The sequence below is a fragment of the Malaclemys terrapin genome, chromosome 11, assembly GCF_027887155.1.
Source record: "Malaclemys terrapin pileata isolate rMalTer1 chromosome 11, rMalTer1.hap1, whole genome shotgun sequence".
Taxonomy (NCBI): domain Eukaryota; kingdom Metazoa; phylum Chordata; order Testudines; family Emydidae; genus Malaclemys; species Malaclemys terrapin.
The window spans coordinates 58785870-58809923 of NC_071515.1; the positions used below are offsets into that span (position 1 = coordinate 58785870).

Consider the following 24054-nt stretch of genomic DNA (forward strand, 5'->3'; position numbering starts at 1 on the left):
AATTCCAACATCACCAGTACCCATTACAGTAGAAAACTTTATTCACAATGTGAAAGGATTTTTAAAACTAATGTGAACTGAAAAGTCTAAACCAAGGCTACCAACAAGCTACAAGTCTGTTCATTATTTCCTCACTTATATCAGGGAGAGTTGAGACTGTAATCTGAACCTGACCTACAGAAAGCAGTGATAAGAGAGAAAACAAAGAGCCAAAGAGAAAAATGTATGTGTTTATTGGAGAGTATCAATAGTACTCTGTATTAAAGGCTTTGAAAGATTCTTCACACCTCAAGAATTTCAACAATGGTTTCATGTTGGGTTTCCCCAAGTCCCTGAGCCCTTAGTTCCTTTTATCAAGCAATGGTGACAGCACAGAAAGGCCACAGGAAATAGCAAGCAACTACAGTATATTAATGTGTACAATACAGTCATGGGACGCGTTTTGCACACTGTTAAACCTTATTATGAAGTCGCTCTCATATATGTAATACTAATAATGCTAAAACATAGTAGAGAAATATATTCCCTGGAGCTCAGTTGCCACTACCATGCTCGGCTACCTTTGCAGATTCTCTTATAAAGTCATTAAGAGTAGAGTGCCAGTACAATGTTGTAAACCACCTTTCTCTAGTTAATTTGAATGGGTCATTTACTTTAAGTCTGGAAGGACTTAATTATAGTGTAGCACTCTAAACACAAGCCGGGATCAGTGGCAAATCCTTTAATGGAATCCGGAAATTCTAAGGTAGAAATGTTCCCTTTTCTATATAAAACGCTATGAAACAAATTCAGCACTTGAAAAGAAGTCACCCATGCATAGAAGAGGGCAGAATTCTATACCTTCTGTGTGGACTTCTTTGTTTCAATATTGCTTTCTTCATTCTGTTGCTTGTCATGATAGATCTCCCACCTCTCATCTTTCATGGCAATGACAAACAGTTCATATTGTAACTATATTCATTCCTCAGTTCACTTAGGTTTTCAGTGCTACCAGGTTTTTTTTTTTTTTTCCTAATGAAATTCCTTTTTGGGGTCCAGGTGGTTGTGCTGTTATGAGGTCAAAGATCACAACTTTCTTTTTGCCCATGGTGACGTAATACTTTGCTCTCTCTTTTCCTCTTTTTTAGGGCCCTATGTGCCCTAAGGTAAGTGTTAATAGCTCTGTTTGTTTCTTTATGCAGCTGAATATTTATGTAAATTGTGGTTCCACTTTTGACTTGTTTTCATTATAAACCTGATAACTTTTGCTGTTTAATGAGTGAACCAGAGCTGGGTTGGTGGTTAACAAAATATCAGTCCTTGCAATTCACAGCAAAAACATATAAACAGAAACACAGAAAAATGTACATTTAGTGAAAATCAGCAGCTTTGTTGGTTTGTCTCTAAATATAAGGAATCATATGGTGTTTATTTGCTATAGTTTCAGTAAATTTTAGAGATCTGGAAATTAATATACTTTGCACTACTATTGCATAGCACTTTTTGTCTGATGATCTCTAAAAGCTTTACAACTACCTTTAAACCAATCCTTGTAACACCCCAGTGAGATAAGTCATAGTGTCCTAGGGTGTGTCTTGACCTCTGGAAAGAGGTAAAGTATGTAATTTAATAAGATAATCATTATCCATGATTTAGCTGTGGATCAGGACCTTGAATTTGCTTGTATAATCAAGAGCTGGCTGGATGATACAACCAGTCCTATCTTGGTTTAGCATGCTCTAAATGGGGTACTCAATGCAGCATGAGTTGGGAGTGTTGCAGGTGTAGCTGTGGTTTGCCTAGAATTTCAGATTTAGGGGATTTCAAAAGCGGGATGGTGGCGTGTGCTAATTCTGTTTGATACCTTGACTCTGTGAGCTTGTATGGGTGGCAAGGACTGCATTTCATTGATTCCACTCTTTCTCACTGAAGAGATCCTTGAGAGCAGAACTGAGCAATTGCTCTGAGGATTCTCTTACGTGTGATTCAGCTAGATTCCCTTCTGACATTGTTCATGTTAAATGTGTATGTAAGGTTATTGGGGAGAGAGAGAGAGATGATTTGAATTGAACTACCATTAATGGGAAGTTCTTTCATCTGACCTGGATAGTTCAGTCTCTTTTCTGCCTATTGTTTAGCCCAATGAGAAGGATTGAATGAGAGAGAGAGCCCAGATGATATCTAACAAAGCTGGTTTGCCCCTTTGTGAAAGGATTGCACCTGCCCTTTGCCAAAGAGTTTCAGAATCTGGAAGTGCTATGGATGCTCAAGTGCTTCTGAACTAAAATGTAACATCACAGAGAGAAGTTCTTCCTCCCCCCCCCCCCCATCTACATCTTATTAGAAGTTAGCAAGTTTTCTCCTTGATGTGGACCTCACCAGTGTGATCTGTGACTTTTTCATTTCCAGACTGGACAGTTACAAAGTGCTTGACATTGACCTATCCTGGAAGTCTACTTGGAAGCTGCAGCTAATACAGAATGTTTTAACATCTGTTCTGCAAAATCTGCACTGCCTTCCAGTTTACTTCCAAACCAAAAGTTAGCAGCAAAACCAGGAATGGAATCCAAAAGACACTGTCTTCTGTTTTAACTGCTAGATGCACTGGCTCTGTCAAATATACCAGACTTTATTTGTAGGACAGGGAACATACTTCCTGTGATCCAAGGAACTCTAGATGCCAACTGGCAAAGGGAATTGGGCCATATAGGGGTGCAAGGATCCCCTGGTTTCACCAAAAGGATGTCATGTAAAGTCTCTAATGAAAGCATGTGGCACACCATTCATCCTAGCCATTGAGAGATGTATGTATGGAAAATATGTGAGCAGTTATGTATATGTACTAAAAGTGTTCTGTTGGTCTGTAGTTGAAAGGCAGGTCACCCAAAGTTAGCCTGTCTTGTGAAAATCTTCTACAGACAGTGGGAGACACTTATCTCCATGGTGGACCATTATGTATTGTATGTCAGACATACAGTTTAAGTCAAATTCTAATTAAGAGCTGGCAGAGACTCAGAAGAAAATTAACATGAAGGGGTAAATGGGCAGGAGGGAAGGAACCCTATTTTGAGGTGAACAACAAAAGTCTGTTCTGGTATATTTGGGAGTGCAGAAAAACACCCTGGCATTTCTTCAGTCTGTGAATATGAGCTGCCAGCAGGCTTGATCTTATGAGAAAAGATATAAACCAAACTGGTTTTAAACCTTGAGGAAAGAACTTGGGGTAAGCTATCTAATAGCAGATAGGTGAATACCTCATTAGTTAAGTTTAGTTTCTAGAAAGTATGATATGATGTTATCTTATAAGAAACCATTTGTTCCCATCTCTCATGCTGGTTTTTATTTGAGTTTCTATTTTTTTCTTGAATAAATTTCCTTTTGTTATATAATTGAACTTAAGTGCCATGCATAATACAGAAGTGCTGATCTAACTGTCAAACACTGTCCTTTGGGAGCAGAGGATCTGGGATTTCTGTGTGTATCTAGTGATTGGGGGCTGGATACTTCATTAGGACACTTTGAAGGGTCTCAGGGGGTGGGGTGCATGTGTTGACAACCTGGAGGTACAAGACAGGCTGGTGTAGCCCAGAAGAGAATACTTGAATGGATGACAGGCTGGTTGCATTAGGGCGCTAATATCCAGCTAGTATAGGCAGGACTCCCTCACTCTGGAGGCTGGTGGTAACAAGGGGATTCTCAGCCCTGAGTCCAAAAAAGCATCCCGCTTCTTACCTGAGTCTGTCTCTGTCAATTAATATTTGGAAAGGGAAAATTTAGACAGAATACCAGGAAGTATTTCCTGTGAGTAAGATCCATTAAGATGTGGAATAGCCTTCCAAAGGAAGTGATAGAATGTCCAATGCTTGGGACTTTTAGAACTAGACTGAACAAAGTAGTAAACAAGATATTGTGGTCAACAGTCCTGCACTTGCAGGGAGATAGACTGGATGATCTAATACACATTTCTGACTTTTATTATTCTAGGGATTTTGAAGGTATGATCTCTGTGATGACCTATATTCAGTTTTTTATTAAGCACTAATCCATTATACTGAATTGTAAAGCGATTTTATGATATAGACAAAGGACTACCCGAGGTAGATTACAATCATGAAATTCACATGACTTTTCCCTAAAATCATAAGCTTCCATTGGCAATCTACCTCTCTAGACAATGCTATTATTAATACAATTTAAACGTATATTTCATTGTTAATAAAATATTTTTAAAACAATGAATGAGTCTGGCACGTTGAATGTTATTTTGTGTGTCCAGGCTTTTATTTTGTCTCCATTACTTTTCTGTCTCTCTATATACACTTTCAAATTCAACATTCTAGCAAATGATTTGAACAGTTCGGGACCAAGATTATTGTTCTTAGTTTATGTAGACTAGCAATCCAATTAATGATGAAACTTAACTGGGCTAGTTGCCAATAGAGCTGAACAAAAATTAGAAGTATTTTCCTTCTGATATTCTGATTTGGGACAAAATGTTAAAATAAAAGAACAAAAAATTAAAATATTTTTATTGTGAAACAAAACATGAACATTTTGAATCAGAATGGTGAAACATTTTGTTTCAGACTCAATCTCTACCTAAAGTGAACCAGTTTCCTTGTGGTTTTGCTTTGTATCTCTTCCTAGGATTTTTTTTTGGTTACTTTTCCCCAATACTGGATGGCTGGGACTTTTAAGATAGAAGTTATCTATTCTCTACCCTGAAGGACTGGCATTTTCTTTTTCTTTTTGAGCCCATTGTCCTTTGGTGGTGTTTGTAGCTGTACGTTGATGTCTCTTGTTTTCTGTACCATGACCTTCTCCTGTTGTGATCTCTTTCCTTTTCAGCTCCCACCTCCCCTACCTTAGAGCTGTCCGTACCACTTTGCTTTGAGATCATCTTGAGAGAAAACAGGGTTTTGGATTCCCTTCCCCGAAAGTACCGTGGCAAAATCTGCCAAGAATGGTTCACTGTGAAGGGAAGGGAGAAAGAGCAAGTGAACAAATTGAGTCAGTACTGCCCTTACTAAATCTGTGTCTCCACTGCACTTTTCAGTTAGTAAAGCAAGCAGCTAGGATTCTATGGGTGTAAAGAGTGACCCTGATGCTGTTCTATATACAGCAACATCTAACTGCTCATCAGGAATGGAGAGCACCGAGGAGCAGGCCTTGACTGTAATGGAGGCATGTTAGTTCTGAGGTTTATTTTACAGACCCAGGTTTCATAGTTGCTTAAAATCTCTCCAATTTTGGTCTCTACCTCAGTTTCTGGTATAAATTAAGTTTACAAAAATTACCTGGTTTTACAATAAAAACATGCTGGTACACGAATATTACCTACATATAGCCAGACCAATCAATGTCAAAATAAGCACATTTGTATGTTAAACAGTTCTTCTAATCTATTACTTATTTCTTTTTCACAAACAGTATACTTTTTTTTCTCCTGGAAATACAGCTTCTTTATTAATATATATTTCTTGAAGCAGATTCATCTTCCTTTCAAATCCTCCCCCATCACAATGAAATCTGATTTAGCAAGTGGGTGACTGATCCTCTAACTGATTTCAACTCAGCTAATATATTTAAAATTGCAGTATATTTGTATTCTGAGTCAGTCTTTGTACTTTAGTAACCGATAATATAGAGCCAAATCCTGAGGTATTTAGAACAATGGGAACGTGCCAGTCAAACTGAGGAGGCTTAAAAGGTTTGAACACAATATCTAAGCATAAGAATGGCCAACATGGGTCTGACCCAATGGTCCATCTAGCCCAATATCCTGTTTTCTGACAGTGGCCAATGCCAGATGCTTCAAAGGGAATGAACATAAGAGGGAAATTATTGAGTGATCCACCCCGTCATCCAGTTCCAGCTTCTGGCAATCAAAGGCTTAGGGACACCCAGAACATGGGACTGCATCCCTAACCAACTTGGCTTATAGCCATTGATGGACCTATACTCCATGAACTTATCTAGTTCTTTTTTGAATCCGTTTATAGTTCTGGCCTTCACAACATCCCCTGTCAATAAGTTCCACAGGTTGACTGTGCATTGTGTGAAGTACATCCTTTTGTTTATTTTAGACCTGCTGAATATTAATTTATTTGGGTGACCCCTGGTTCTTCAGTTATGTTAAGGGATAAATAACACTTCCTTATCCACTTTATCCACACTATTTATGATTTTATAGACCTCTATCATATCCCTCTAAGTTATCTCTTTTCCTAGCTGAATAGTTCCAGTCTTTTTAATCTCATATGGAAGCTGTTCCATTCCCCTAATCATTTTTGTTGCCCTTCTCTGTATCTTTTCCGGTTCTAATTTTTTTTTTTTTTTGAGATGGGGCAACCAGAACTGCATGCATTATTCAAGGTGTGGGCATGCCATGGATTTTTATATTGACATTATGATCTACCCCTTTCCTAATGGTTCCTAACATTGTTAGCTTTTTTGCACATTGAGCGGATATTTTCAGGGAACTGTCCATGATGATTTCAAGATCTTTCTTGAGCGGTAACAGCTAATTTAGACTCCATCATTTTGTATGGGAGGTATTGTTTTCCAGTGTGCATTACTTTGCATTCATCAACACTGAATTTCATCTGCCATTTGGTTGCCTACTCACCCAATTTTGTGAGATCTCTTTGCTCCGTAGTCAGCTTTGGACTTAACACCAGTGCTGCTGGTGGCCTGCGTGTGTGGTTTTGCACAATGAAAACATGGACTGTCTGTTAATCTGGAATTTCAGAACTGCAACCAAAGGGGTTGACTGCGCCATACTAAGCGGCAAAGCAGAACCCCACTAATCCCAGTGGTGCACCAGGAGTTTTCAGAGCTTGCAGGCACCCCGCACTAGGCTACTGCACACCTTTATGGGACGAATCTTAGTCTGCCCTAGAACTGTCGCTCGTGCATAGGAGGGGGAACAGAACTTCGTCCCTGCCATCAGCCTGCTTCTTTCTTCTATCTGAGGGCTGTTCGGTGCCCCAGGGACAGAAGGTCAGAGCACTCTCTCTGCCTCTGAGAACTACATAATCATCCTCTACAGTTCCTAATATCTGTATATTTGCTGAATGAATCTCATCCTTGGTATCCATAGTAGGTCTTTCTATTGATTTCAATGGGCATTCAGGCCCTTTATATTTCCATAGTACTAGAATGCTGTTTGCACGAAAGGCTCTCTGAAAAATAATGTTGGATTGTAATCAATCATTTTTTTAGCGCTTTAAATGTACAAAAAGAGTCTGAAACATAGCACATATGTATCCTTCTGTATCCTCTCTCTCTCATATAATTTAATACAGACAGAATTTAATGTTTTTTGGTGGGAGAGCAGAAATATCACCTGAACTGTGATCATGACTGCCAGGTTTTAACTAGTAAATTGATGTTTATTGTAACATATTGTAAATAATGGCCAGCTCATAGCAATAGTGATACTTGCTACTGTATCTGCATTGCTACAAGGAAGATTGCAAAATCAAAATCATTCTACATGAAGACAAAATTTTCAAAATATAATTTTGATCTGGTGGTCAATAACTGACATTTATTGGTTTAAAAGAAGCACGTATAGGGCCACATATTCTCCTGCTTCCTTTGCACTGTTCAAGTGGCTCCAATGGGATAGAAAGCAGCTACATTTGGCAAGCTGAGTAGGAGGGAGCTTTCAGCTGGCCAGGCGCAGAGCTGGCATACCTAATCCCTCTGCCAGTCCCAAAATGTGGCACTGGAGTAGGGTGCTGGGAATGGATGATGAGTGATTGTATCTGAGTTCACTGCACTCTAGTTTATAGTTCCTTGAGGACGGCTGTCAGCTGATGGAGTTTGGAGTGGCCCTGTCGCTAGGTTAAACTCAACAGGGCTGTGCCCCAGCCAGAGCATCAAGGTGCTACAAGCTGCCTCCTAACAGCTTCCTTCATCCCCAACCTCCTGTTCACCCTCCTCTTCTTTGTTAAACTCTCAATGCATTTTATCTTAAAGTATCATGTAAGCTTTTTGTATCTTACTAAGTGTCTGTACAGTGCTAAGCACTGTGGAGACCTGACCAAAGCTGGGGCCTCTAGGTGTTACCGGGAATATAATTAATCATCCATCCATACCTCTATAGCTGTTTTGATGGCAGAATGTAGAGTGATTATTACCCAATTGAAAAAGGAATACATTCTGAAATGTAAACAATTGAATTTTGAGTGTCTGAGTTGTTCTTTTTTCCTTCTCAATATGGTTGGTGACATCCTGGCCCAGGGTTGTGTTAGTGATGTTTTTGGCATTGGCAGACTCATGTAATATTGAAAATCAAAATCAAAAGCTTTTATTTAAAAATAATCACTGCTCCATCCTGAATGTCGGCAAATATGAATTTCAGCATCTATAATCTTTAAAGTAAGGCAAACCTCCCATAAAACCATAAGTTGTATTATCATCATTTAATAAAATAATCCTTCTTGAGCAGTTTATTTTCTTTAATTATGCTAATCCTTATTTAAGAGAATATAATTCTACTGGTAATGCACTGAAAAGCTGCAGAGTAGACACGTACATAAAATGCCTCTCCCCTAGCCTTAAAGTGGAAATATTATGCAAATACATGACAATATACAGTGCATTCTCTGTCTCTTTATTTTTTAAGTATAAACAAAATGTATATGAATTCTTCTATGCCTATTCTTTTTTTAGGTCCAGAGGAAATAGAATTCAAGTGTCCCCTGAATCATATTACTTGCATCGGTACAAACAGATGTATTCACTTGTCCCAACTCTGCAATGGTGTATATGACTGTTCAGATGGGTATGATGAAGGAGTACATTGTCGGGGTAAGTGAATATGTTGGGGAAAAATTTCCACCAACTTCAGGTCCTTAAAAGTGCATCGTTTTAAAGTGTGAGTTCAAAGTGATTCAGTAAACTTTTTCTTTTAACCATATGTATTTAAAATAAGTATGTACGTTATTATATTTAGTATACATTTCAAAGCCAGCTTTTTTAAAAAAAAAGTTTATTTTGAAAGAACCGAGGGTAAAAATACCTACAGGCTTTCTAGCATTTTTCTTTAAAAATTACAAAGTTTGTATGAAAGAGTTGTTTGCACCAAAGGAAGTATGAACAAAGCTCTTCTTCGGAGTATAGAAAATAAGTAACACTTGTTTGCCACAAATCCCTTTTCCCCTAAAACGCTGTTGTTTAAAAAAGTCAAAAACAATTGGAAAGAATATGGAAAGAATTTGACACTTTTAGTGTGTTATGGCATGAGGTTTTCCCAATCAAAATCATTTTCCTTTCAGATTTTGTTTTCATAAAGGCTAACAGTATTTGATTTCATTTCACTTTCATATTCAAATAATCTTACAATTCAAAGGGTGAGTTTGTCTTAATTCTATCTGTAAGGAATTCATAAATAATACTCATGAAATCTAAACACCCCACCTCACCCCCCACAAAAAAACCTTGCTCAAACAAAAGTAAACATCATGGATCATTATCTGATCTAAATGAATATAGCTGAATTGTTGTAAACCGAACTATGCAGTTTTAGAGTAGCTGAGGATATGGTGCATAGGATAGATCCTCTATTAACTATATTTTCACAGTGAAAGGGATAAAGTGTCAAACATAAAGTGTCTGTTTCTGTAGTCCTCATTCGGCAAAACTCACTCTGAGTTTGATAGATGTTTTGCCTGTGTGTTGACTTTAGGATTGGTCCTGGACAGAGTAATGAATAAATGAAATCAGTGAAAGCATCTCTGGGGCACATTGAAGCTTTCTAAGTTACAAATAAGTACTACATAGAAAAGCGTGTTTATCAGTTCATCACAATTAAAACATAATCCTCAATAGATGTATTTACATATTTAAACTACTCTGGACAGAGGATTAAAAAAAGCTAATTCAAATAGTGGACAATGGTTTTTGGAATTAATTTAAATTAGGAATTTAAAGCCTTAAACATAAGGGGATTAATAGTATGGTGGAACCAGGAGAGGAAGTGAATTAAAATTTAAGGCCTTACTTAAAGCATAAATTAAACAGGTTCTTTGTTTTCTCCAATTGTCATTTTGCAGGGCTAACCTGCACTTTGGAATAACAGGAATAACTGCTTTGGGGACAGGTCTTTTTTATTTTCTGTTAAAATCACCTTTTTAAGGCTGATGTGGACTCCACCTTCTTATGTGACCACTAAATATTCTAATGTATGTGGTATTTTCCCAGTGGTAAATTTCTTGTGCTGTACATTTTATAAATATGACCTGACTTTAATAGCTCACTCTCATAGAGTACAGTAAAGTTTAGGAAAATGTGCTGAGTATTGACAGTTGATTTTAGCCCTAACTTGGATACACAAAAATGAATACTGTATGGTGAAGTGGTTATGTTCTAAAAATTGAGTAAGAATTGATAGCCAAACTTCCAAATACAAAATCCCTAAATCCCTATTTAGAGTAGTTCTCCATTAATACTGCTGGGTATCTATGCACATAAATATTGATCTGAGTGGCAACTACCCATTTTGCCCATATATAACTGATGTGAAAATATGTCCCTAAATTAAAAGGCACTTGTTTCCTCTATTAAAGTTAGAGACTGAAGAAATGAATCTAAAAAATAAAAAGAAAAAAAATCTGACAACCAAATAATTAAAAAAAAAAAGGGGGGGGGGGTCACACTTCATTATAACAAGGACACTGTAGACACTGTAATCACAGTGTAGTTATATTACCTTTATAGTAGAAACTCATTGCAGTTGCATGATTTGATACCTGTAACTACCATTAAATCATTCTCCATAAAGTTCACTATATGAAATAATTACTGGACAAATAACATGGAGTTAACATGCCTAGATTATAATAGTATAAATATTAAGGAGGACATCAAAGAGTAATCATGAATCAGTCATGATTAACCTTCTGCCTATATCAACTATTGTTTTTTAAATACTGCATACTGTAACTGTAATTACGGTACTTCTGTTTTAAAGAGAAAATATTATTTCTTCATGGCACTGGCAAAAGAGACTCATCTGCATTTTGTGTTAATTAATGAAATTGTTAATCACTTCATCAGGAGGGTAATGAAGAAATCTTAAATACTGATCTCAAACACTGCACATGTTCTACAGAAGTGGCTGCATTAACCTGATATGTTACTTAGGATAGCATATCACCATGTGTGCGCATATGCATGTGTCAATGTACATTCATATATGGAGAATGTGAACGTACATGGTGAAGGGCATTCTCTAAACTGATGTGCCCTTTCCAAAGACAGGTCTTATCTCTTGGAGACTGAAAATTTCTCATAATGCACTAAGAACTAATAGAATTCAAGCATTCAATAACTAGAACTATTCAAAATGCTTTCTCTAAATTTTACATTCTTATGTTAATTCATTATATTAACAACTCAGATGGACATATACAGTGCAGGGTGCTTTCATCAGGCAAGGAAAAATATGATTATATCTGCAGTGTGAAATGGGTAATTCATGTGAATTTTGAATAAAATGGTAGTAGATGCAATGCTGTTACAGGCACATATGCTTTTCCCCCCGGGGAGCATAATGCATAAATTCAGATTTTTGTGGCAATAGAGAATAAAAATGGTTTTATTATATATGATTATTTTTCAGTGTTCTTTGGAGTTGAGGGGTATATTTGATTTGCTAAAATTAATTCTTCAAGAGCTGTACCCTATGTGTATTCCACATGTGAATATGCCTGTGCACCATGCACCTGAGACTAGAGGGCATAAGGGGAGGTGCAGTCTGACTCCCTCTCCAGTTCCTTCTTACCACCTCATGTCCTGAGTCTGTGTTGAGCTATCCTCACAGCCTCTTCATTTCTGTAAATATAACCATATATAGTTTGCTAGTATTTTACATAGTTAGTATAGCTTAGCTTTCCCCACCCTGGGGACCCTCTCCATCCCTCCTTTTGGGCGTAGGCCTATGCCCGGAAGTCCTGGATTTAAAAACTGCATTTCCTACCCTTGCTCCTTCTCAATCAGTGACAATCACCAGTGCTGTTTTCACTGCCTTGGGGGGAGATATCTCTCTGCCAAGTGCAGTATCTGTTACTCCTTTCCACCCCAGATCCAAGAGGGACAAGAGCTCCTATTGAGGAAGCAGTTCAAGGAGAAAGCCAGGAGATCCCAATCAGATCCAAGCCATAGGGATCCCTCTCTACAGCAGCTGCAGGCCTTGAGCAGTGTGCCTCCAAACACGAACTCTGGAGTAGAGGACAGATCAGATCAAACTAAAGATCTATGATCTTAGGCTTCTCATGAGAAGCTTAAGGGGCACTCTCTCAGACATACAAACAGATCCCCCTCTGAGCCTTCCAGGATAAGGGATCCCTCCCAACTCCTTGCAAGTTGGGAACACAGTTCTTAGGTCTGCCTAAGCTTCTCAGCCATGAAGGGAAAGGGAGCAGGAGAAGCTACACAAGTATCTCTAGCATGTTGCAGGACCGACGTCCACCAGTACCAACCAAGAGCTCCAGATGGGACTCTCCCTCTCTAATGGTACCAACCCCACCAACTGTTAAGTTTGTTGTGGTACTGGATCAGGTGTAACCAACAGCCATGACCCCTCATGCTCAGGGATGGACTGAGGCATATTCTACACCAGAGAGAACTTAGTCCTCCCGAACCCACAATCCCCTCTCCTTTCAGGCTCAGATCTTCTGAAAGACATCTAAACCACAGAGGAAGACACCTTCTCAAGGAGGAGATGGCAGCATTAGTCCCCTAGACTATCTGTGAGTCAAGGCTTGCTTCCTTCCAGCGACAATGGCACTGGTCTTCTAGTTGGCTGAATCCGACAAACTATCACCTCCCTAACCCAGGGTTTTTAGAGTTTCTTGGACCTGTCCTCTGCCCAAGCTAGGTTAAACTCCAAGAGATAGCTGGTACCTAATGCAGCCATCACACCCACCAACCAGCCTTCAACCATTCATACTTTCATTACAAGGGTCTATGGGATCATTGTGAATGAGACCCCTGGTCCATGTGCTCTACCATAGAATCACATCATCCCTCTCCTCTTAGGCAACAGCAACTGGCACTGCAAGTGTACACAGAGGAAAAAGATGACGAGCTGGATCCATCAGTAACAGTGTTACTGTTAGGGGTATCATCTTTGTCACCTGATAAGGCAATTGCCCCATCTTTCACCATCCCCATCCAACAACCATGGGTTTTATGAAGAACTATTGCAGAGGGTGGTGGCAGAACTTCAGATTCCATTAGAAGAAGTTGAAGATATGCAGTAAAAGCTCTTGGATATCCTGCAAGGCACACAATCAGGTAGCTCACCCAATAAGTGAGGCCATTATAGAACCAACTAAAGTGCTATGGATATACTGGCAACATTTACCTGTATCCCTTAAAGTGTTGAGAAATGTTACTTTGTGCCTGTGAAAGGGGCAGAATTCTTATTCACTCACCTTAGCCCCGACTCCCTAGTAGTACAAGCAGCCATGGAAACATCCAGAAGATTCGTGATGACAAAGCATAAGTCATACTCATCACACCCACCTGGCCCATACAATTCTGGTTTCCAGACCTTCTACTGATAGCAGCCCATCATCCCATCAGCATCCAACTCTTCCCACCAACTCGGGAGAATGGCAGGATCAGACATCCCAACCAAGACTCTTCACATCATGACTTGCTATTTGGATGTGTGTCAGACCTAGAGCATTCATGTTTGGAGGCTGTTCAAGCTATTCTTAATCACAGCAGAAAAGATTCTACCAGAAAATGTAATAAATGGATTTCTTTACCTGGACAAAGCAGACCCAGGTATCACTAGGTCCAGCAGATATTTCTGCTATTTTAGACCACCTTCTCATTCTCAAGATGTCAGGTCTTTCTATTAGCTTGCTGCAATTCCACCTAACATTTCATCCTCCAGTATTCTCTTTTTATTCGCCTGGTAACAGCCAGCTTCCTTAAAGGCTCTTAACAGGACCTTCCCACCAGTAGTGGAGCCAATGCGGGAGAATCTCATTCTCGTACTTTCAACATGTACTGAACCTCCTTTCAAACCTTTGGTCATGTGCTCAATGTCTCACCTGTCTATGAAGGTCACCTTTCTGCTTGTCATTTTGTCCGCCAAGAAGGTGTGTGAGCTGGGGGCTGACTGGCCAGACACTCCATTTCATAAAGAGAATGCTATCCCTTCATCTTCACCTGAAATTCATCCAGAAGGTAATTTCTGAGTTCCGCATAAACCTATCAAATCACTTACTGCTATTCTTCCTGAAGCCTCATGTCTCTAGCGAGGAGAGGAGACTGCATCCTCTCAACATTACACAAGCATTGGTTTTCTACCTGCAAAGAATGAAACCATTTAGAAAACCACCTAGCCCATTTGTTGTTATAGCAGAGCAAGCACAGGGATAGGCAATATCTGCTCAGACACTCTCTAAGTGGATTTCTGGTGGTATTCTCCTTTGCTATTAGTTGGTGCATCTCCCTCCCCCAGTAGGGAGAGGGCCCATTCCACTAGAGCACAGGTGACCTCAATAACAACTCTTCAAGAAGTATCTGTGCTAGACATTTGTAAGGTGGTAACCTGGTGGGTCCAGGGACAGAATAGGTGCATGCATTTGTCATCTCCATTTTTCTGTATGCGTGTGAGACACGGACCCTTACGGCCAAAGTTGAAGGGAAAGTACAGGTAGTAGAGAGGAGATGCTTCCATAAAATCCTAGGTATCTCCTACTTCGACCACATCATTAATGAAGAGGTCTGTAATATCATCACCCAATGTTCTGGATAATATGAAGGCCGCCTGACAACCGTGAAGAAGTGCAAGCTGAAGTGGTATGGCCATGTAACAAGATCATCTGGCCTATCCAAGATCATCCTCCACGGGACAATACAGGGGAAGCGAAGAAGAGGTAGACAGGAGAAGAGATGGACTGGCAACATAAGAGTGGACGGGAATGGACTTTGTGGAGACTCAAGCACTTGACACACAATTGTCAGGGGTGGAGACAATTGGTTGATTGGTCATTGGGGCACCATCATTGATGAGCAATGCGGTTATGGGTGGTGATGGTGATGATGATGAAGAACCTGGAGTTACAGCCACACTTTCACACAGCATGTTTTGATCTAATCCTCTTCTGCTGATGTAGTGTTACAGACATCTATACCTCCTGCATCCTTGTGCACCCCTCCTATCTGAGTATTGCTTGATTGCTGCCGACATATAGAATACACACAGGGATCAGCACTCAATGAAGAAATGGATGTTACCTAGCTGTAATTGGAAGTTCTTTGAGATGTGTGGTATTTATCTATATTCCACTACCTGGTCTCCTTCCCTTCTGCTTTGGATCGTGACTGGATTTATGGTAGAGAAGGAAGTGGAGAGGCTGTTAGTCCATACTTCCCCTTATACCCACAGTGCTGAATATGAGGAGATCCAGGGTGAAAGCATGGACTAACTGACACTATTTGCATGATTTTGTGGTCTCAGGTGCATGGCATGCATGCACACCCACAGATACAGTTAGGGGCCACTCAGCTCAAAGAGCTTCCAGTTACAGCTAAGTAATCTCCATTTATAGACTGGAACTATCTGAAAATCACAACGTACAATGGTCATAAGAATCTGGATTTGTCATGTGCCCATTGTATCTATTAATTGATAACTATTTCTTAAGAGCATAGAGTACTCAGTATGGAGGGTATGTGCATAAGCAAAGGCTCAGAGCAACTGATAGCTTATTTTATGAATGATAGACTTTCAAAATTAGTCTTAGAAACACAATTGCTTTCTTTAACAAGGTTCTTCACATTCATTTTAACGTCCGAAGGACTGATCTGCCCCACTCACATCTCCTTTAGGCCACTTTTAAAATTTTTCCATGCAGTGAGCTGGGAGTTCTTCTACTGATGAGGAATCCCCAGGTGGCATAAAGTTGACAGAGGTGACTGTAAGCCACACTCTCCCTCCTCCCCCCCCACCCCAGAATCTATCTCTGTTCATGCTATTAGTGGGCCTAGGCAGGGTGTACTGTGCTCCACTAATCCCCAGTAGGGGGATGTTACAACTAGAGCAGCCCTTGCACTGCTTCATCTTGCTTCCGCATCTGATTTTGAGGTGTTTGTTCTAGTCAGACTGAAAACACAAATGTCTTTTGCGGTTGGTCGTCTTATTCCTTTGATAAATACCAATAATGTGCTTAGTGCTTTTCAACACACAGATATCAATAGTGCTTCCTGTTATGGACATAAAATAGCCCACTGGAATGGGAAAAAAATATTTTTGTTGGTCAAATTTAAAATTTTCACTAGTTAAATTTCTGGGCAAAAGTGGGAGAAGTGGGTCTTACGGAGATGAGATGAGGGAAGTTTTAGGACAACACAGTCCTATACATAGGACAATATGGAAGAAGGTCCCAAGATGGGAGAAGGGAAAAAATGGAGGTATTGATGCTGTCGCTGTTACTGGAACAAAAGCTGTGAAGAAAAATGTTAGGCATGAGATCTGTACTGTAGGCCAAGTCACAGTTGTTCAGGAGTTTGAATTTCTACCTTTGGAGTTAATAGATATGGAAGTTTGGGATACACATGGGATTCTGTTCTCCCAAGAGGTTTTTTTATTTATTATTTATTTATTGACATCACAGTAGCACCTATGTCTAGTCATTGAACAAACTCATAACAAAAACGTGGTTGCTGCTCCACAGAGCTTGCAGTCTAAGTAGTGTATATATGCATAACTTAGCTATCTCTGCTTTCATTTCTCTGAATTTTGGTACACAGTGCAGTCTGTGGAAAATAAAACTGAGTACACAAGAATTAAAACTTGCTAGTATCTAGGGCCATACAACCCATAACAAATCTTAAAAGGTAGGGGGTAAGAGCTATAAGCCTGGTGCTGAGAGCTGGAAAGCTATGGAAGTTGAGAGAGTACTGGATTAGTTTAAGAGAAAAAAGGTAGCTTTACTCTGTGGGAGCTTGTCAGAAGGTTGGTCAGGCACTTGTCTTTGAGGTGTTAATGGTGACATAAGGGGATAGTCCCAAAAGGTTTGAAGAAAGTTCAGAGAAGTATCCAAAGTTTTCTTAACTGAACCTCCAAACCTTTTAAGTTTTGACTTTCTCTAGAAGTTCAGAATTCTTTGGAACACTGCTCATATGAATTCCCTTTACTTGAACAGTAAAGATGAGTTCAGTGCAAACAAGAAATGTGCAAGTGTGGGCTAATTATAGGTAAGGCACATGTAGCCCAAAGGAAGGTGTGTTGTATTCTGTCCATCAGTCTAATATCTTTAGAAAACAAGACTGATATAACTAAAAAAGAGTATAGCACACAAAATGAGTCATCACTAACAATAACTTAGACACAGAAACAATCACCCTTTTATCAACCGCCATTTCTTCTTCTTTGGTTTGCATTGTTAAAGTACGTTTGTTAGAAAAATATCTGTGTTGCCTTATTTCATACAACTAATCTCTATTTTTATCTGTTCCTGAAAACCAAAGTACTTGAAAGTGTTCCTTTTAAAATGTAGTAGTCTGAAATATAGCACAAAGTATATAGCATAAACTCTCAAATTCTAAACCCTGACCATATCTGACTATGGGAAGTACAGTACTAAGCTGGGTTCAGATATAAATTAGTTATACAGCATCTTTTTTTCCCAATTAAGGTTTTAGTACGAATTAAGCTCTGTATAAGCTCAAAGTGACTGGCAAGAGTTTAGTGCTCTCCAAAATTCAGGGGAACTTCAAAAGAAGAGACCACTGGAATGCTGAATGCTATTTTTTCGTCTCTTTCATTGTATTGTTCAAGATGATTTTTCTTTGCTCTTTTTTCATTTTAAATGATATCTTTTAAGGTTTGTTTTTTTTTTAAAAAAGGAAGGAAGAAAACTGAAGGTGAATATCATGATAGTCCTAGTGGCCTTTTTCTCTGTGTTGGATTTCTTGTCATATGTTCTGACTTAGTAGGGAGCCTATTCACATGGCTACAGAAGTGACTTAGGTTCTCTAATCTCTACATCTAAGCAGATTTTTTATAAAACAATATTTATATTATCTGTAACATAAAAAGTTGAAGAAAATGTAATATGTCTATACTGGGGAGACAGTCTATCTCTGATTTGTCATCCGAGTAAAACAAATATTCTACAGAAAGTAAATTGGTCTGCTTTTTCCCTTGGTCAGTCTGCAATTACAAAAATAAAATGAATAGTTACCTTAAAGTTGATTGAAAACCTGAAAACATAGCAGTAAAAGTCACTAAATATCCTTAAACCCACTTCAAAGGACCTCAATGCGCAAGCTGTATTTTAGAAACCGTGATCATAGAGGGCTATCGAAGAGACAAAATAATATGATGAATATGGTGAAGCACTGGAATGGGTTACCTAGGGAGGTGGTGGGATCTCCATCCTTAGAGGTTTTTAAGGCCCAGCTTGACAAAGCCCTGGCTGGGATGATTTAGTTGGTGTTTGCCCTGCTTTGAGCAGGGGATTGGACTAGATGACCTCCTGAGGTCTCTTTCAATGCTAATATTGTATGATTCTGAGAGGCACAGAAAATAATACACCGAAGGCACTAAATACACAAATACTGGATACGCAAAAAATGTAAAGTATCTTACATAGTAATTGCCATTATACTATTACAGGTAGATCTGTCTTAAGTATCGGGAATACTGCTTGAATGCTTTCTATCATGCAAAACTAACTTCCAGTGGTAAAACAGTCAGGTTTTCTGAGTGATCTCTTTTTCTGTTTAAATGTACAGTTTTCCAGTTCAGGTATATGAGTATGAAAGTGAGAAAATGCGCACACTCATTTACTGTATATAGAATAATTTGTTTAAGACTTAAGGTGCTACGTTATATATCACCAAAGCTATAACGGCGAACTGCATGTTGTGCATATTATGTTATATTGGGGCTGATGTGGAATGCTGGTAGTGATGTGTGGGTTATAATGAACAAAGAAACAAAAAAGAAATAGTTTCAATAAAGTGTTTGGAACACAGTTACAGATGTTAAAGCCACAGCTGCACTGGCGGGGGAAGAAGATACACTGCTTGAGAGACAGTGGCTGGAGGTATTTTGCTTGGACAGGAGAGATGTTGGCATAATGCTTCTAGAGGTGGGGAGCACACTTTGGCTGTGTGCTTAGTCTCATCTAAAGCCTATTGAAGTCATTGGAAGTCTTTCCCACGATTTCCTTGGCCATTGATTCAGGCCTTAGAAAAGGTATATCTTATGCTCTTTCCCAGCTCCTATGTTCTGCTGGTTGCTAGTGTACAGGATGGCGAAGCCATGGCCAAACCTCCAATCCACCCAGTCAAGTCACTTCTGGATTGTTGAATGTTACCAGGATTTCTCCTCATGCATTCAGGGAGTGCAAGCAGTACTGATTGAGTGGGTAAGGATGGCTTCCTGTTCTCTCTCCTGCCCAGCACACCTGAGCTTGGTCAGTAATAATTTGGCTCTTGAACTGTTATACGATCTAGCTTTTTGTACTGTATGTTTCCCTGTGTGAAGCACTGAATATTTTAAAATCGGATTTAAGTTTGGCTCACATTGCAGCTAGTCACAACTACAAGAAAGCCACAAGTAGTACAACCCTCTGTCACCTGCAAAACGACAAACAGGGTAATACTCTGTATTATTATCAATAGGTTAAAGCCCGGAGCATGTAAAGCTGCAAAGCTGACTCCTTAAACTGTCAGATAATCTGGCTCACTCAGTCCAAATTCAATTGAAATTGCAGAATCGGATGCATCACATTCTATTCATGGTACTAAGTAACTTAAAATATCTTTTAATAGTTTTCTATCAATCAAGAAATCCTGAGGGAGATCGCAAAAGACCAGCTGAGGTCACTTGAGGGGGAATGTGGTTTTTTTGTTTGTTTGTTTTCCCAAATAAGCGGAAATTCAGTTGAATGCAATTTAGATCTGATAGCGCCCTTGTGAGATTTTGGATATTTTGGATTCTTGTGAAACACAATGTGTGGATTTGAAATTTAACCTTTGGCCAGGAAATTATATAAAGACAAACTCTAGAGCATTTAGCATAGAAAATAGGCAAAAAAAAAAATGGCCAAATAATTACTACAACTTCATTTTTATAGCAGTGTTTAAGCAGAGAATTAATTTTGTGTTCAGGCTATTCTTTCTGATATTGCCATCCAATGAAGTTTAATGATATTACTGAATCACTCTCACAGCACTGAAGCTTTTTAAATGGTGTTCACCAGAGGGTAAAATATAAAGTTGAGTATTTGTGTGTTTCCCTTCCTGATCACCTATGAATTTGTATTACATACAAAAACAAAGTGGGTCAGAAATATAAATACACCTCTACCCCGATATAACACTGTCCTCAGGAGCCAAAAAATCTTACCGTGTTATAGGTGAAACCGCATTCTATTGAACTTGCTTCGATCCGCCGGAGTGCGCATTTCGCCCTCCCCTCCCCCGGAGCACTGCTTTACTGCATTATATCCAAATTCGTGTTATATCGGGTCGTGTTATATTGGGGTAGAGGGGTATTCCCTAATTCACTTTCTCATTGGAGATGGTAGTTCCGCCTGGCAAAGAAATCTTTGCTTATTTCCTATGGCTGACAGACGTAATGTTGGCTGCCCATTAGGTTTGTGAAGAACAGCAAGTCCGACATCAGACAGTTGAACCACTGAGCCACCAGGAAATGTAAAGCTGCTCTAAACAAACCAGTGGAGCTACTGAAACCATATAGTAATATTCAGAAAGAGTCTCTGTGCCATCACATCTTGTTTTTAATTGAACTTTTGTGCATGAGAGATGAGACTTGAGTGTAAGAAAGAGGAGGAACGAAAGTTCATGGATTGAACCTCAAAAGAACACTTCTACCGCACTGTGGATGAAGTGTAGTGACCCCATTCAAGCTCAGGGAACCTGCATCACAATCTCTGCAAGACATCTATGTATTTTGTAGAAAGCCTGCAAAATCCTACATGATCCCACAAAGTCCACAAATTGAACCACTGGGATCCAAAACATTTTAGTTCATAGCTTTGTATTTCAATGCTGTGTTGTTTCTTGAGCAACGGAGAAGCTAGTACAGGAAAAAAGGAGATTGTAGCAAGGTTGGGGGTGGGGGTCTTAGATTAATCTGCACTCTAAGAATTTAACATTTTAGATCTTGACTGTGATCAGCCAAGGGAGAGGAAAGAAAAGACTTTGCTTAAGACAACAATAAAACTAGTAAGTGCAATTCTTCCTGAAGATTTGGTTTGTGTGTTGTTTTATCTGCTGCTCCAAATTTGCAAGAGAAAATACATTTTGTATGCATATACAACAGTACAATATGGTTATTTTTCTTCTTCTTTTGACATTTTTTTTGTTATCCATCTGAGACCAATCAAGGAGAGAGAAATGAGTGGAAGTTTTATATGTATGCACAAGATGTAAAAACAATGTAATAAATAGCTCTTTATTGCAAAATAAAATATATTAGACGGTGATACTGGAGTATACTATGACCCATTCATCACAAGAGAATGCTTCCAATGGCAGTAGGACCAAATTCACACTCCAGAAATAAAAACAGGATTAGTAATTATATCCACAGTCAATAACCTCCGCCAACAGTGTGGATTGCTGTTGATCTTTCTTGTTTTGTTATTATGTGCCCTCTTATCCCAACAATCAGCTATTCAGTTTATTGTGTACTTTACCATCTTGCCCACCTTTTCCCATAGAAAAGTGTCATGCAGTCCATAGAAATTAGAGAGGTCATTCAGTCTGTCCCCCTGTCAAGAGAAAGAAGTCATGAGCTTGAAGATTTAATAACTTACTATTGCAAAACCCTGCTGTGGTGAAGCAAATTAAAGCTAGTTGGCAGGAGTATATAGAAGTGAAAGATGTTTGAGGGATTTAATTTCATCCCAGCTTTTATGGGATGCCTCTAAAGAAGTTTTTAGGGCCAAAGTAATAGGTATAGCAACTGCTAAATTGAAAGAGAAAAAATGCTATAAAGAAGGAATTGGAGACAGGGATCAGGAGGATTGAGAAGTTAGATGTATACGAGAAAGAAAAGGGGAAATTCTTAATCTAATATGGGCAATAAGAGAACTGAGAAGTATATTAAAAGAAAAAAGTGTTGAATGTAAAGCTTGAAAGGTGCCTGATTTTTTCAGAAAAGCAATAAGTCTGATTGGCTCGTGAGACAATATAGCTATGGGCTATGTGCCAAGTTAAATATAGAAATTAAAAGTGTATGTTCCACAATATTGCTAAAAATACATTGTACTATATCTTCAAGTAATATAAATCCTCATATGGCCCAGTATGTTATTGTATTGTAATTTATATCTATGGAAACATGCTTGAATGATCAATGCTGCCCCTTCTTCATCTGTCATTGTTTTAGGTTTAAATTGCAGCTTTTTTTTTTTTTTTTTTTTTTAAGCATGTTCCTAGGAGAAGGAGAATGGTGTAAATATGCAAAAACAAATGTTAGTCAACTGTGTTCTCCCTGAAAACCAAAGGTAAAAGTACGCTGGTCCGGTTGGGTATGGTGTAGTGGTCAGAAAGTGCTGACCGTACCCGCTGGGCCACTAATGGGGGGGCAAAAGGGGCAGCTGCCCCGGGGCTACGGCGACGATTTAAAGGGCCCGGGGCTCCCGGCCACCGCTGCCGCTACGGCTACCGCTGAAGGGCTGGCTGGGGGATTTTGGCTGCCCCTTCTGCTCAAGACCCCTCCCCTTCCAGAGGCCCAGAGCTGCCCCCTCCCACCTTTCCCAGAACCCTGGCCGCCCAGCGTACTGATAAGTCATTTAAGTTACTTTCACCCCTGCTGAAAGCACATACCTGTTGAAGGACACTTGTTTTGCTAAAATCAGTTGTAGGTCAAAAACCATCAACACAGAAGTATTAAACTTCCATACTTTTTATAGGCATCACTGAGTCCATAAAAGAGTGTTCTACCAATGTTTGAGCTATATACTGCACCATTCTTCTTCACCTTCTGAACAATCAGCTAGAACAGATAAGATGAAAGGTGATAACTCAAACGTTTTATGATATTTCTATTAATCCACTGCCTAGTAAATATTTCTCAAAACACATAACGAAATACAGTAGAACCATATTTTTCAAAGTTATAATAATCCCACGGGACTAGATGGTAGTAAATCAGAGATATATAAGCCCTATCAGCAGGGCTACATGAGGCTGTTAGACGAATGTCATGGAATGACCTGAAGATGGCTTTACTTTAGATTACTCTCCAGGGACTTAGGTCTAGTGCTATTGACTGTTACCTGGACCCTTTGAATGCCATGCTAAATTGCAAAATGAAAAGCTCTTTAAAATGTTAAATACAGTAGTACTGAAGATGAGGCTTTATTCTGTTCATAAAAGCTGCTATTTAATTATCTGAACAGGTTAAACCTTAATCATATTTATTTTGTTCTATGTGGGCACAGAACTTTTTAGGGTAATTTTATGGTGATAAATATGCTTTAGGGTAATCAACTGTAACAGGGTTGCAGGATCCGTAATGCTGCAAAGGGAATCCAAATTCTGTTGACCCACCCTACAAGCCAGAATTATAACCCTGGACAAATCTGCCTAGTAACTCCCATTGATTCATTGCAAGAGATATAGCTTGTTAACTTTCCTCTGATTATAGGGGAGATGGGTGTGGCCCTCTCAAACATTTGAGGCTTTGTTTGTAGAAGGGATGGAATGTCACCTGTACCAGCCAGGATTCTTCTGATCATTCTTTTCAGCACTTTAAGGATATACAACAACATCTTAAATTATAACTGTGTAATAAGAATTAAATATGAATCAATATTTATCTTTACTAAATAACCAAAAGAAATTATATTTTATAAGAAAAAATGCGGTTCTTCAAGTGCTGGGCCCTATGTGTATTCCACATGTGGATACGCATGCGCTCCATGGGACTGAGACCAGAGATTTGTATCAAGTAGCATCTGTTGGTCCGTGCTTGCGCAGTTGTCATTGTGCTCTTAACAAAGGGCATGAAGGGTGGCCCCAATCTGAGTTGGAATCCATTGTGTCCATTACAAT

The 24054-nt window shown here is 39.1% G+C and overlaps 1 protein-coding gene across 1 annotated transcript in view; it reads left to right on the top strand.

Annotated features, from left to right (window-relative positions):
• The window catches only part of LRP1B (LDL receptor related protein 1B), a 1255163-nt gene that overhangs the window by 386713 nt on the left and 844396 nt on the right, over nucleotides 1–24054 (top strand). The window contains exon 3 of the mRNA XM_054044441.1: nucleotides 8662–8799. Coding sequence (XP_053900416.1) covers nucleotides 8662–8799 — 138 coding nt within the window. The remainder of the gene's footprint in view (nucleotides 1–8661; nucleotides 8800–24054) is intronic.